General features: G+C 38.1%; 1 protein-coding gene across 2 annotated transcripts in view; it reads left to right on the forward strand.

Moving 5' to 3' along the window:
• Window positions 1-13,278, forward strand: part of GNA13 (G protein subunit alpha 13) — a 46,111-nt gene extending 32,833 nt beyond the window's left edge. For both annotated transcript variants that reach the window (XM_004041109.5, XM_019028227.3), the window contains exons 3-4: window positions 5,682-5,732; window positions 9,156-13,278. In XM_004041109.5, the coding sequence (XP_004041157.1) occupies window positions 5,682-5,732; window positions 9,156-9,728 (624 nt within the window). In that variant the 3' untranslated portion in view covers window positions 9,729-13,278. The remainder of the gene's footprint in view (window positions 1-5,681; window positions 5,733-9,155) is intronic.
• The last annotated feature ends 2,434 nt before the right edge of the window (window positions 13,279-15,712 follow it).

Below are 15,712 nucleotides of genomic sequence, written 5' to 3' on the forward strand. Positions count from 1 at the left end.
CACCGTATAGGCATATGATTTTTATTGAGCATAGTCAATGCTTGAGAGATATTTACAGAATCCTGTTAGATTCTTCTCAGCGTTTGCCTCTTAGCATGTCATTACATTGCAGATTAACCACTTGAAGGTTAGGTAGAAGCTCTTCATTTGCATAGTTAAATGGATTTTGAAATATGGAAATTTCCTTTGCACTTACATAGGGGTCTGAAAGATGCTGTTGGAACTGTAGTTAGAGTTTAGAAATATTATGTCCACTGGAAATTTGTATGGGAATGGAAGTCTCACTTCTTGTTTTAACTTTTGACAGCAAAGAAAGTATATAAAGCAGTTTGACATTGTTTTGATTAAAACTATGCTAGCTGTCGAAATGACTTTACCAGAGTGTAAGTTTCACCAACAATGCCGTTTTGCCTTGTAATTTTAGGTTCAATTCATTCAGAAATCAAATCAAGTCTGCCCTAAGGCTAATTTCCGAAACCATTCAGTGTTCAACAATAGTGGTTAAGGGTAGTTCTTGTTCAGGAAAAGAAATCAGTTCCATCCCTGTGCTCAGAAAAAAAGTCAGTAAAACTTTAGCGCTGCTAAGACATCGAAGTGTGTCAGAATTTTCACTTTTTGTTTCTGACAGAAACTCATGACCTGCTGATGGTCAAGTTCACAGGAGCGTGTTAAATTCATCACTGACATTACTCGTTCATGAGCACAATAGATTCATGTGTTTCCCACAAGGTACATGCTCATGAGTAATGCAGTGAGTAACCCTTACACAGGTTTTGCATGTTTGACCCCTTTTCTGTTCCACGCATTTTTACCACCATCAGTTGTAACACAGCCTAGCATATTCCAGTTTAGGTTGTACTCATTTAGTGTTTTCTCGGCTTCTCTGAAAATACTCTCACACGTAGCTTTTCCACATGGACTGTTCATACAGGCTGGTTCTTCAGTCACTTCAAACTTGGCATTGATTCCCTAAGTAAACAACAACTGAGCATTGTGGTAATAAACTCAGCAAGAGCCAAGGAAAACCACTGAAATAATTTGCCATGTTTCTTAATTGACAGTTGATGGTTGTTCTGAGTGTCCTCAACTCTGAGCACCTGCTCTCACTGAAAGGCTAATAGTCTTAAACAAGGTTATTTTCTCTGGCCATATTTCTTCAGCTGTTACAATCAAACATGAGTTACTCACTCACTTGGTAAATGGCATTCCTTGCTTGTCTAACAAAAACTTTGAAAACTTGAAAACACTTTGGTTGCAGTCTCATTTCATTTTTTGTTTTGGTGAAGAAATTCTGCAGTGATAAGCTATTCCATTTTAAAATTTTGCATGTGTTTTGTTTTTGTTTTATGACCGTTGCTTTTCTGTGGGTTGGGAGGATTGAAGAAAGCTTAGTCTGTAAATGTTGGCATACATTGTATTCTTCTAGCATAGCTATAGTGTCATTGCATAATAAATAATGCTTTACCATGGAATTTGATAGCAAAATTATTTACATCCCACTGTGCCTTAAAAGTGTGGTATTCAGGGCCTTCTTTTTATTTGGATGGATGTGTATTTACTCCCTTTTTTTTTTTTTAATGTCATGGTGTGGCAATACTGGTGACACTTGGAATATTTTCAAGTTATAACTGTGCCACTGCAGTTTGTGGTGCACCAAGCAGTGGTGCAGGGTGATGCGAGTGCAACACACTGCCTCAGTCTCCACTCCTCACCTCTGCTGTTGTAGCCTGGAAGTTCCCATAGACGATACACCAACAGGTGAGCGTGGCTGTGTTCCAGTGCATTTTTATTTATGGATATTGAAGTTCGAATTTCATATCATTTTTACATATCATGAAATAGTCTTTTAAGTTTTTTCCCCAACCATTTAAAAATGAGCCATACAAAAACAGGCGTTGGGTTGGATTTGGCCTTCAGGCTATATAGTTTGTGGACAGACCCCTGGTCCAGAATCTAGATAAATATAAGGAGCAATCCATTTGCTCTCAACCAGCTCTTCCTTCTGCCATAATAGTAATTCACTAGCACTGTTGTAGTTGTATATACTTTTTCAGTGGTACTGTGTTGAGGATCATTTGAAAGATCTTAATACATATTGCCAAATTGCTTTCTAGAATATGTTTACCTTGCTTTTTATTAGAAAATCTATATTTGATACCCATCTCTATAAACCTTATGTTACATTCTTAAGGCATGAATCAGACTTTGAATTAAAAAACTCTACTCTTTACCTATTTTCTATAAGCAGAGTTGCCCTTTTCTTATTTACATAAAGCCACTGGTGTTTTTGAGTATGTTCTAAAACAGCAGATCAGTTCTTCTTGTGTGTTCTTTGGCTATCCAGCTTAAATTCCATATCCTTTTAAAGAAGTGCATTCTAAATCCTTTCCTTTTAATATTTTAGCTGTGCAGAAGAGAGCATTGAATACAGATGTCACTTGTTCAGTAACTGGGTCGATAAGCTGCTAAGCCTCTCTCTGTATGACTATGAGTTTAATAGACATTATTTTCTAACTTTTGTTCTTAGCTTTTCTGTTACCTTCAAGCTTAGGACTCCAGACCCATTTTGTCTTTACAAGCAAAGGATGTTTATAACAAAGTATTGTTGTGAAGTGGGGGCAACATTGAAGCCATTCCCAGCTTAGACACCATTTTGTAAAACTCGTAAGAAATATGGTTCGTGGAACCTCATAGACTTCTAATACTCAAAGGGTAACTGAAGCTTACCTAATATTGTTCGTTGACTTTGTCAGTAATAAAGTCTATCTTGGGGCTGGAACCCAGGTACACTGGCTGGTATGCCATTTAAATGGAGCTGAAATATCCACAAGGCTAAAGAAATATTGGAACACTTTTCAGAGTGCCATGCTACTTTTACTCTTCAGCCTTACTACAGTAACCTAGAAACTTACCTGTAGTGTTCTGAACAGAGAAAAAAGAGCTAAGGGCCGAATAAAATAATCTTAAGTTTTTAAAGTGTTAACTGTGAAATGAAATTTCTTTAAAATTTTATTTTTAAAATTTCCAGGCCGGTCATGGTGGCTCACACCTGTAATCCCAGCACTTTGGGAGGCCGAGACGGGTGGATCACCTGAGGTCAGGAGTTCAAGACCAGCCTGGCCAACATGGAGAAACCCTGTCTCTACTAAAAATACAAAAATTAGCCAGGTGCGGAGGCACACACCTGTAATCCCAGCTACCCCAGAGGCTGAGGCAGGAGAATGGCTTGAACCCGGGAGGTGGAGGTTGTAGTGAGCCAAGATCGCGCCATTGCACCCCAGCCTGGGCAACAGATTGAGACCCTGTCTCAAAAAAAAAAAAAAAAAAAAAAAAATTCCCTTCAGTAACATAAAATGAACTGGGAAAAATATGAGAGCCTCAAGTTACAACCAGCAAAAAGTGAGTCTTAAACCCATAATATTCTTGCACAATACATTAAATCCTTTATTAGCAAAGAACGTGGAAGCAACACCACTTGAATGAGTCACAACAAAAGCAGATTTAGGATTAACAGACACATGGCCTATGAGGAAAGGAGAACTTAACTTTAAATCAGTGGAACTAACTGAAATTGTTGCACAGGGCAGAACTTAAGTGGTTGGTTATCCATTGAACCACTGAACTTCTTCACGTAACTCTGGGGGAAATGGAGGCCTGGAGGAGTTTAGAGACTTGGCCAGATCACTCCTTGTTGGAGAAAGGACTGAAATTCACATCTGTTCCTTAACATTAATATTAGAAAACAAGAAGACTTTGATCACTTCTGAAATTGTTAGGAAAAAAATATTGAAGGGTAGCTTTCTCCCAGTAATTCATATTTTATCTGCCAGACACTTTTGGAAGGTAGGATGAGAGGATACCAGTTGCCTCGTACTGAGCTTTGTATAAAATTTGAACGAGGACACTAAACACAAAAAGAAGTGATCAGAAGCTGTTGAGCTTATTGAGTCCAGAGACATCATCATTTGTTTCCATGTCTTCCGTTTTTATTTTTTTAATTTTTCTGTTTTTAATTTTTGTGGGCACATAATAGGTTCATATATTTCTGGCGTACATGAGCTGTTTTGATAGAGGCATGCAATGCGTAATAATCACTCATGGAAGATAGGGTATCTCTCCCTTCAGGCATTTATCCTTTATGTTACAAACAATCCAATTATACTCTTTTAGTTATTTCTAAATGTACACTTAAATTATTAGTGACTATAGTCATCCTGTTGTGCTATCAAATACTGGTCCATATTCATTCACTTTAACTATCTTTTGTACCTATTAGCCGTCCCCACCTCCTGCCACCCCAACCCTTGCTGCCCTTCCCAGCCTTTGGTAACCATCCTTCTCTCTATCTCCATGGGTTCAATTGCTTTGATTTTTAGCTCCTACCAATAAGTGATAGCATGCAATGTTTGTCTTTCTGTGTCTGTCTTACTTCATTTAACATAATGACCTACAGTTCCATATATGTTGTTGTAAATGACTGAATCTCATTCTTTTTTATAGCTAAATAGGACTCCATTCTGTATGTGTATCACATTTTCTTTACCCATTCATCTGTTGATGGACACTTAGGCTGCTTCCAAATCTTGGCTTTTGTGAAGAGTGCCGCAGTAAACGTGGGGGTGCAGATATCTCTCTCCTCCATATACTCATTTCCTTTCTTTTGGGTATATACCTAGCAGTGCCATTGCTGGATCATATTGTGTGATCTTGAGACCAAAAAATTACAGAACTGCTACTTTCAAGCTTTGTGACTCAAAGTGTGGTCCCAGGCACTCCTTGAATTGCAGAAACTGGGGTCCCACCCAGACCTACTAAACCGGAGCCTGCAGTGTGAGGAGATCTTCACATGATGCCCAGGCATACTAAATGAGGTGCTGCTTCAGGAACACTTGGAAGTAGCTTCAGGCAGGGACAGTGCTGCAGCTGTAGAATCCCGCGGGAAAGTGAAACGCAGGGGGTGAGGACTAGGAGACTCGGACACAGACCCCTTCTTTCCCAAAATAGTTCCCCTCTTCTCTGTGTCCTCTGGTCAAGCGTTTTCATGTTAGGAATGTATTCTCGTACAGTTTAGATGTTTGAAATTGCTTGGAAGTTTTGTAGAGAAAACTGGGCTCAGAAAGGATAGGCCACTCGGGAAAAGACCTGTTGGAGATGTGAAGCTGGCAGCACTATCCAGGGCCTTCCTGAGCAAGGCACGCCTGTCCATGCCTGTGGTTGGGGGATTTTGTACAGTATTCTTACCTCATCTCTGGTTTGCTTTGTCTCTGAAGATAACTACCGTCACTATTAAGCTAGAAAATGTAGACAAAAAGACTGTCACTTAAATTTTATATGTAGATTTATGTTTTATCTCAAAAGCAGTTTTCATCTTCTAATTATATGTCTTCACTGTGGATACGTAGTTATAGCAAAAAGCATGCGTGTAATCCTGTCGAAATAGATGATCACTTGGGATATTGATTCTATTAAGCATTTGTGAAATCAGCCTGCCTTTGCAGATTTAGCACTCTGTGACAGAGCAGACGTTTTATATGTTTTTAGGAAGGTTAGCTGTCTGAAATTGGTGACTAAACAAAGTCTGTTTGGGTTAAGTGTACAATCAGACAGTATGATATAAACTGTTGTAACAAGATCTTCCATTTCTAAGCCCTAATAACTGTTTGTTTTCTTCTTGTTTTTAGGGTGAATCTGTAAAATATTTCCTGGATAACTTGGATAAACTTGGAGAACCAGTAAGTGTTTATCCGAATGTTTATGTTTAGTGCCATTTGAAAGCAGAAGTCAGGATATCGATGTTAGGAAATTTAGAAAAATTATGTATTAAGCTATTTGCTTCTTTCTCTCTCTCTTTTTTTTTTTTTTTTAATAGTGGTGGCGTTCTGATTCTTCCCTGCTTTATTTAGAGTGATTGGTAGCTCAGAATATTGAATGATTTTTATTTTTTCAAAATGAAAGTATTTTTATTGTTTAATCACGGCACTTCTTTTTTCTCCCTCTAACTGTCCAGGTCTCTACCATTTTCTTGAGGAATGCTTTATCTGCTATTTCTTGGAAGTAAAACTGTTCAGAGAAAGAAGTTCGTGTTTGAAAATGATATTGTGCATTATCTGTTATACTTTAGTATCTTTAGAGGTTTTTGTTTGTAAACAGAAATAGAACACAGTGGGTTGACTGATTTCCAAATCTTTTGACAAATGACATTTTCGAATTCATGCCCCCTTTGTGTCGAGTCACGGAGTAGGAGGGCTAGATTTTAAAGGCTGAAGAGACTCCACGAGGTAGGGGGAATCGCCCTTGAAAAGAGAGTTTATCATTTTCCTGTAGGTATTCCTCAGAGCCAGCAGCTCTAAGCTGGCGCCGTGGCCAGCGGGGCCCACTGCAGGCAGAGCATCTCGCTTGTTTGACCTCTGTATTGGGCGTACACAGAAGAGTTCACTGGGAGAAAGGTTTCTGCTGCTTAGGAAAATTTTGAAAGCCATTGCGTTAGAGTCATCTGTTACTCTCTAAATGTAGCACAGCTTCATTTGCCTCCTCATAAGGCAGGTTTCTTCTTCTTCACACAGCTAGTATGTGTGTGTCCTCATCAACATACTCTGCTCTGCCAGACTATTTAGCACTCGATTGCATGAAGTTCTGTGCTTCATGTGAAGCAGCCTTTAGATTGCTAACTAGATTATTAGCTTTAATAGAGACAATAATAGAGAACTTTTTATTTTTATGGAATTACATTTTTTAAAGGTCAGGGCCCGGCGTGTTTCTGAAGGAGCTGGCATAGGTGTATGCTGTAAATTGGTATTGCCTTCTAGAAAGCAGTCGGGTGTTAAGTATCCAGAGCCATTAAAATGTTTGTAACCTTTAACGTCATAATCGTATCCCTGATTATTTTAATCTTAGGAAATAGTCCAAAAGAAAAAAAAATATGTGCATGAGAATTTTAATTGCAGTATTTCTGTTAATTATGGCTAAAAATTGGAAACAACCTTAATGACCACTAGTAGGGGAATGTTAATGTAAAGTACAGCACATTAATGCATTTGGTGTATTTTCTTGTCTTTTAAAATGAGGTATGATTGTATCAGCATATGGAACAGTTCACAAAATATTAAGCAAAAATGCAGAGGTAGGCTGAACGCTGTGTGCATATGCTGATTATAAATAAAGCAGGCATGTATGTGAACAAAGCTAGAAGAAAACATGGAAAAGCTAACACTTGAGTCCTAGAGTTATTTAATGAATGGCTGTTGGTTGCCAGTAACTAAGAACCCACCTACTTTTAAAAAATTCTAAATTCTGGCCGGGTGCAGTGGCTCACGCCTATAATCCGAGCACATTGGGAGGCTGAGGCGGGAGGATCACTTGAGGTCAGGAGTTCGAGACCAGCCTGGCCAAAATGGTGAAACCCTGTCTTTACTAAAAATACAAAGAATTAGCCGGCTGTGGTGGTGCACACCTGTAATCCCAGCTATTCGGGAGGCTGAGGAGGAGAATCGCTTGAATCCGGGAGACGCAGGTTGCAGTGAGCCGAGATTCCGCCACTGCACTCCAATCTGGGCAACAGAGCAAGACTCCATCTCAAAAAAATATGTATATGTATATGTATATATTCTTAATTCCATTGCACCATTTTGAGACAATGAGTATTCTTGTAATGAAATTTCAAAATCGTATGACACTATTCAGAAAGGCATAAAGTGCAGCATTGTGAATAACAGCATTGTTTTAAATCCTGCCTTGATTTTTAAAATATTTTGACCTTGATGACAAATATTAGCTGTCCCGTTCATGTATTACCAGAAAGTTGTGTTGTAGCTTTGGAAAAATGCAAAACTGACAAGGAGGAACCAGTTACATCGCATAAGGAAGTGTGCCATCACTGAGTAGCCGGTGACTTGTGTGACCAGCAGCTTCTGTTTGTTCAGGGTCTTAGAGTTCACTGACCAAGAGTGCAGAGAAGAGCTCATTTGATCCTTGCAGCAACCCTCCCTCCCAGGTAGATAGACCAAGTGTGATCACCTCCATTTCACAGACAGAGGTGCTGACACTCAGAGTAAGTGACTAGTTTGAGTTCTTGGGTCAATAAGTAAGAAAGCTAGAATATAGTTAATTATAGTAGAGAAAGGGTTTTTCACACATGTAGTATAGCAGCAATGAAAACATAGAAGTTTTAAGTCATGAGTGGGGTTACACAGTAAAAGAACTTTTAGAATAGGTTAGAGAGAGGTGGGCAGAACTTGGAACTGGGAAATGATCCTTGTGAATTGGCACTGGAATCAGATCCCATTGGTTTTTGGTTTTTTTTTTTTTTTTTTTTTTTTTTTGAGACAAAGTCTTGCTCTGTCACCCAGGCTGGAGTGCAGTGGCGTGATCTCAGCTCACTGCAAGCTCCACCTCCTGGGTTCACACCACTCTCCTGCCTCAGCCTCCCAAGTAGCTGGGACTACAGGCGCCCGCCACCACGCCTGGCTAATTTTTTTGTATTTTTAGTAGAGTTGGGGTTTCACTGTGTTAGCCAGGATGGTCTCAATCTCCTGACCTCGTGAGCCGCCCGTCTCGGCCTCCCAAAGTGCTGGGATTACAAGCGTGAGCCATCGCGCCCAGCCCCCATTGCTTTTAATAGAGGAGCAAGGAGCAGTGTGGAGAAGGTGGATATGCAGACAGGAAGATCACTCTGGCTAGAACCAAGAGTGGCTGATAGTGGGGAGTAAGATTGCAGGTGGATATATAGCAGTGAGGGTGGGTGAGAACAGTTGATAAGACTTCAGCTTAAATTTTGAGTAGTATTGCAGGGGTGAAAACAAGTAGATTCTGGCCATTTGTAGTAAATTTTGAACCCGTCCTGCTAACATTTTAATGTATCTTGGCTTTTGTTGTGGGGAGCACAAGTGGGGTCTTGCTATATTGCCCAGGATACTCTCAAACTCCTGGCTTCGCAAGCGATCCTCCTGCCTCAGCCTCCCAAAGTGCTGGGATTATTATAGGCATGACCCACCATGTCTGACCAGTCTTGGCATCTTATAATAAGCATAATCTATCTGAAAATGTCACTTAAAAGATGATTTTGTTTGCATATCTATTCACTAGTCCAGTTAGTAGTCCATTAAAAATTCGAATTACTTCGGGATTACTAGGTATAAGACAATTGTTTTCTTTTCCAGGATTATATTCCATCACAACAAGATATTCTGCTTGCCAGAAGACCCACCAAAGGCATCCATGAATATGACTTTGAAATAAAAAATGTTCCTTTCAAAATGGTTGATGTAGGTGGTCAGAGATCAGAAAGGAAACGTTGGTTTGAATGTTTCGACAGTGTGACATCAATACTTTTCCTTGTTTCCTCAAGTGAATTTGACCAGGTGCTTATGGAAGATCGACTGACCAATCGCCTTACAGAGTCTCTGAACATTTTTGAAACAATTGTCAATAACCGGGTTTTCAGCAATGTCTCCATAATTCTGTTCTTAAACAAGACAGACTTGCTTGAGGAGAAGGTGCAAATTGTGAGCATCAAAGACTATTTCCTAGAATTTGAAGGGGATCCCCACTGCTTAAGAGACGTCCAAAAATTCCTGGTGGAATGTTTCCGGAACAAACGCCGAGACCAGCAGCAGAAGCCCTTATACCACCACTTCACCACTGCTATCAACACGGAGAACATCCGCCTTGTTTTCCGTGACGTGAAGGATACTATTCTGCATGACAACCTCAAGCAGCTTATGCTACAGTGATGTACAAAAGACTTGCTGTTTTAATATCTTTTTGTGTTTTTGATGTTTTCTGTTTGTTTTGTTTTTTAAAATAGCAGTTTACAACCAGAATTAGAACAATCTTAATTCTACGTTTAACTTCTTGAAAATCTTAGTACTTTTTCTGCGGCCTTTGGTTTGTGGCTGAAAGCTGTTGAGTGACACATCGCCAAGATTTGCTGTAATGCAGGCTTTGATCTGTTTCACCATGGCTTCTATTCAAGTCCAGTTAAAACTTCCCAGCTGACCTCAGACTAGGCATATTTCAGGCTTTAAATTATTCTACTTTTCAAACTGAATTCTCCTGCAGTGCCAAGTATCAAAGGTGTCCTTAAATACTTGTAGGGATGAGGTTAGGAATATTCAGTTCCAAAACAAGATATCTTCTGGCTGCCTTACACACAGCAGTGACACTTGTTGCCTAACTTTATGGTGACCTCCTATTGTGTAAGGGCTGTTAGAAGTTCGATCTAAGAAGTGGCATTCTGTAGACTTATAGAAGGTTTAGCCTTCATATTTTAATTGCTTGTATACACAACAGCTGTTTTGCTTTTAGATTTCTGTGTTTCTGAAGGTAATGTTCTTCCTGTTTTCAAGTTTACATAAGGATCTTTGGTCTGATGCTGATGAAGAGTTCACAGGTGGTATGGGAGAGCAAAAGGCAAGCTAATGCTGTTTACCGTGTTTTGGCCAAACGTAATGAGTGAAACAGAATTTGCCTTTCTCATATTTAATTATGATGTAGTTTAATGTACCATATGTGAAACATTCTGGCCATAGCAGCAACTAAAAACTGCAAGCAACTTGGTAACAGAACTTTCTAAATAAACTTAACCTGTTCCAGAATGTCATGTATTTGACTTTTAAGCCCTATCTCAGTTGGTCAGTAAAGACCAATCCTTACTGTAGGAAATCATTGTTGTATCATCACAAACATCTATCTTTTGCTGTCCTGTCCAGTCCCATCAACTCCACGCTGTGGCATTTGTGGCATCGTTTTGTTTATTTGGAGTTTGCTAAGGGCAGTATTTTTCTGTCAAGAGTATTCAAGAAGGCATTATTTGAGATTCCTGTTCATTCTTGGTGTGTCTCTAACAGATACAGTATGTATACATTTGTATAATTGTTGTTGTTGAAAGTCCAGCTTTTTTGAGGTATATTTTAAATGTTTTAAGGATGCTTCTAAGGATCAGTAGTAATTTTTTTAGTTCGCACCTAAAGATGATTACATTGACCTCCCCCCACTGCTTACCAAATTAAAATGTGTCCACGAAGTAGCTTTGTGATCGCAGATACATTCATAGTGAACTCATCAGAATGGCTGGTTTGCAGTACCGAAATACTATCTTCTAGGCTGTATGTAGTGCTACAATTAGAGAAACAGAAGTCCAAGGCTGGCGACAGCTTGAAAAGTCTGACAGCTTTTCTACTTTTCCTGAAAATTTTAAGACTGTGATATCTGTCATTTTACTGTGTAGCTGACTGTGTACTCAGGTATTTTATTGGTCCTTGAAAGATTGGTCGTTATGGATCACCCAGCCTTTCCAAGTCAGTGGCTGTTGTTCTGTCTTGCTGTCTGATACGAGAGTAGGGCTTTTCAGTGAACTAACCAGGGATTGTTCTTGACATACCTGACTTTTCTCACATTTGAACTTCCACTATCATTGTATCCATATAACTTCTAGCGTTTTCATGCCATGGTAATCCATGAGCTACACATACGTAGCCTGGCACTGTGATGCATGTTCATGGTATCATGCATGTTCATGGTGTCATGGTATCATGGTATCATTCATGCATGTTTGAATAGTTCTACATCTAGTGCTTCTTGCCAAAAAGAATACATTGTTTAAATTCACAAAATTAGCATAATTGCAGTGCTAATGAATATCGGAATATGTGCACAGTAACATTTGGACTATTCATTGGAGAGTTTACCCATATATTTAGCAAATTGAATGGCCAAAACATTTGACTCCAGTGAGGGCTCAAGTTAGATCCCTATAGAAAGAGGACACTTCATCTTACTTAAGTCATAGTTAAGATCTGTGATACGAACCATAGATATTGCCTGACAAAGCAGAAATCACCAAGTTTCCCCCTTTTGAATTACCACCAAGAAGTGTTGAAACACCAAATAGATATCATGTTATTTTGGGCATTTGCAGTTTTCTTCCCTGCTGCATGTAATGTCTCAGAATCAACATTCTTTTAAAATCTAGACTATATTTTGAGGCAGTGAATTACTTATATTCAACTTAGGCTTGTTTTGACATTCAGTAGAACTTTAAGTTCAATCTAAAGGCTTCAGTCCACATTTTTTTATGCGTTGTATTTTAAAAACGTTTGAAAGGAGTGTTATACCTGTATCATGAAAACTGAATCCTTTTGAAATACCACTATATGAAGAGAGAGATGAAATTTAGTGAACAGAATTGAAAAGGTGCTTATAATTTCACTATGCCAACTTACCCCAGTCTCTAAAAAAGTAATTTACATTTAAAGTTCTTTGATGTATTTGATTTTCTAAATCTTTATGGTTATGATTTGGAATAAAATGTGCCTAATCCTGTATTACATTCTGTTCTTAAATCTGAATGCCTTCTCATTTAATTCTGAAGAAATATCACACAAGTGTCTTCATTGATCTTGAAGAAATGTATACACAGTTGCCTTATAAAACAACATAAATTTAGACCATAACTTTTATAGAGAAAGGGTTTTGTCAAATGTTTTCTGAAAATCTGAATAATTCAAAGCATGCCTCTGCCCCTTTAATATTTTTAATAACCTGCATTGTTGCTGTCTGCCAAATATTAAATTGAAATCTTCATTTCAATTTTATTATCTGGAAAGGGCACTGGATTGCTCTGCAACCAAAGAAAGCAATATGGAATGAAAAAAATCATTCACTTTTGTCTTATTTTCTTTTAAGGTGTATTGGCATGTAATTTGCATAGAGAAGGTCCTCTGGTTAGTCTCTCAAATTGAGGCTGTTTAGGGAAATCCTTATTCAGTTGGTGGCAGTGGTTGGTTTAAAGTAGAAGGAAATAAGATCGCCTTAATACCAGAAATGATTAGAAGTGCTGATTTAGATTCAACAAATACCATATGTCCTTATCATTTTTTGTAAGAAGAAATTGGTTAAGTCCTAACTTTCAATGTGTACCCAAATACTTGTATTTATGCTTTTGATAAAATGTATTTTCAGCATTATTACACATCCGATTATGCCTTATTTATATATGAAGAATAAAGTTACCATGTTATACTGTTATGTCCTAAAATTCAAATCACTATTTGAGAAACCCTCAAATTGGTGCTTTCATTATATAATGATACATTTAGACAAAACCCCAAACTAAGCCATTTGAAACAAGATTCTCTCCATTGCAATTTGTAGCAATGTTATTTCTGTGTATGTCATGAGAAGGCTAAATATCAGTGTTAATTTCTTGTTTGAATCCGTGAAATCATGCCTGTAAAGCCCAAACATTTGTAACAAACTCCCTAATAAATTTAGAGAAAGTCACTCTGTTACCATTTCATTTATTTTAGTTTTATTTGAGAAATTAAGACCAGAAGTTTTGCTCATGTCTTTTTCACTTGGAAATCTGACTTAGTACCTAATTTGTCTCTCTCCCGTCATTTTAAGGTGTTCGCTTCTGTTAATCACAGATGATCTGTCCTTGTGTTGTGCTGCTTGACTAAAAGCACTGTTTTGTTTGTTTTGTTTTGTTTTGTTTTGTTTTGTTTTGTTTTGTTTTGTTTTGTTTTTTAATGATAGGATACAGGGTGGCTTTTCAGTCTAGTAAACATGAGGAGGGGAGAGATTGTGGGTGGGTGTGGGTGTGTCCGCATGTCCCAAATATAGCACATGCCCATTTTTTTATGGTACGAGGTTAGGGCTTATTAATAAATGTACACTAGATCTTGAAGTGTAAGTCTAAGTCTGAACATTTTAAACAAGTTGGACTTTATGGCTTTTTCAAGTTCCATCAAGTAGATACTAGTCTTAGGCTGGTAGGTGATTAACAACATTATTTGGAGTACAGTGTTTGTACCACTAGCATTCTTATGTCTGTACTTGAACGTGTAGTTAGCATTTAAGTTATGTTCACTCTTGTAGCATTCAGGTCTTACCATCTGGTTTCAAATGCGAGAGCTTATATGAACATTGTTTTGAAAGCATGAATGATATGGCAATATTTTATGGCTTGATAAGGAGAGTTTTGTGACATATACAAATCTGCTGTTAATGATGAAAGTTTACAGTGGATCAGAGTATGCTGGAACTCAGTGTGCATAAATTTTCAGTCAGTGAATATCACTGAACGTCATATACTACTTGGTATGTGACTTTGGTTTGTATTAAGAAAGCTTGTATGTAATATTTTTTGCCATAGTAAGTGAGAAATTGTCCTTAATCATGCCTGTTTGATGGTACTAGGAAAGAAAGGGGTAGAGATTCATTCTTGCACAGTATAAGCAACAGTGCAACAAACTATGCCATTTACCTTTTACCTCTTACTTGAAGGCAGAATCGCAAAACGTTTGAAATGGCTTTTCTAAACTACTCTACTCTGGTGAGAGCTCATTCACCACAAGAAGCCTTATAAAAAAGTATATTTTGTAATAACCCCGTAGATACTGTACCTAACAAAACATGACTTGTATTAGCTCTATAAAATATTTGTGGCTTAGGATTTTTTTTTTACATATATCTTTTTATAACTTTCCAGGAACTAAGCACATTATCTGATAATTGTTGTACATTTTTTTGTCAGTGCTTTAGTTCAGGATGGGCAATAAATTATTTCTAAAGGAGGTGTAAAAGTGGAAAGAATGGTTTGATTTTATAAAATGAGTTGCTAGTTCATTACAGCTTTTTACTTTTGTACATATTTTGCAAAACATTTGCCTCTTGCTATTAATATTTGCTTTGTAAAAATTATTGACATTTAATAAACACTTGTAAACAATTCAATACTATGATGTTATTTAACAGTTTGGTAATTGTAAAGTGTAAAGCAGGTACTAAAAGTTTGAAAGCAAAAGTTTCATCTAGGGACTGAGTTAAGGCACAAATCTACTTCAGCAGAATCCCAATGCCACTTGGCTTGAATATTAGTCTGGAAACTTCTTACTAGAAATGGAGATGTGGACTTCTTCCAAGGAAGTTCTCAGACACTTAATATATTTTGACAAGGGAATAGGGGAAGAGAAACCACTTGTTTTCTCTGCTCCTCTTATGGCCACTGAAACTGTATTAGGGTGTACCTGAACTCAGTTCGTCCAGCTGCGACAGTATTAATAATTCTGTTACGTCTGTTGTAATTAATGTTTGGAGACAAACCAACATTGACCACTCATCTTTTTTAAAAAAATAAACTTCATGTTAGATTATGATTTACAGAAAAATTTCAAGACAGTACAGAGTTCCCCTATACTCCACACCCCTTATAATAGTTCCCGTAGTTACCGTCTTGCATTACTTTGGTACATTTGTCATAATTAATGAACCAATACTGATAACATTATTCACTAAAGCCCATACTTTGTTCTTGTTTCCTTAGTTTTCCCCTAATGCCTTACTTGTGTTCCAGGATCCATCCAGCACACAACATTACATTCACTTGTCATGTCTCCTTCAGCTCTTCCTGGTAATTAACAGACTCCTGTTTATCTCAGACTTTCTGTTTTTGATTACTTTGGCAGGTGTTTTTTGTTTTTGTTTTTTCTTTTTGAGACAGGGTCTCACTCCTTTGTCACCCAGGCTGGAGTGCAGTGGCCCGATCTCAGCTCAGTGCAACCTCCACCTCCCAGGTTCAAGTGATTCTCCTGCCTCAGCCACCCAAGTAGCTGGGATTACAGGTGCATGCCACCCACACCCAGCTACTTTTTGTATTTTTAGTAGAGACAGAGTTTCGCCATGTTGCCCAGGCTGGTCTGGAGCTCCTGAGCTC

This window comes from Gorilla gorilla, chromosome 4 (assembly GCF_029281585.2).
Source record: "Gorilla gorilla gorilla isolate KB3781 chromosome 4, NHGRI_mGorGor1-v2.1_pri, whole genome shotgun sequence".
Taxonomy (NCBI): Eukaryota; Metazoa; Chordata; class Mammalia; order Primates; family Hominidae; genus Gorilla; species Gorilla gorilla.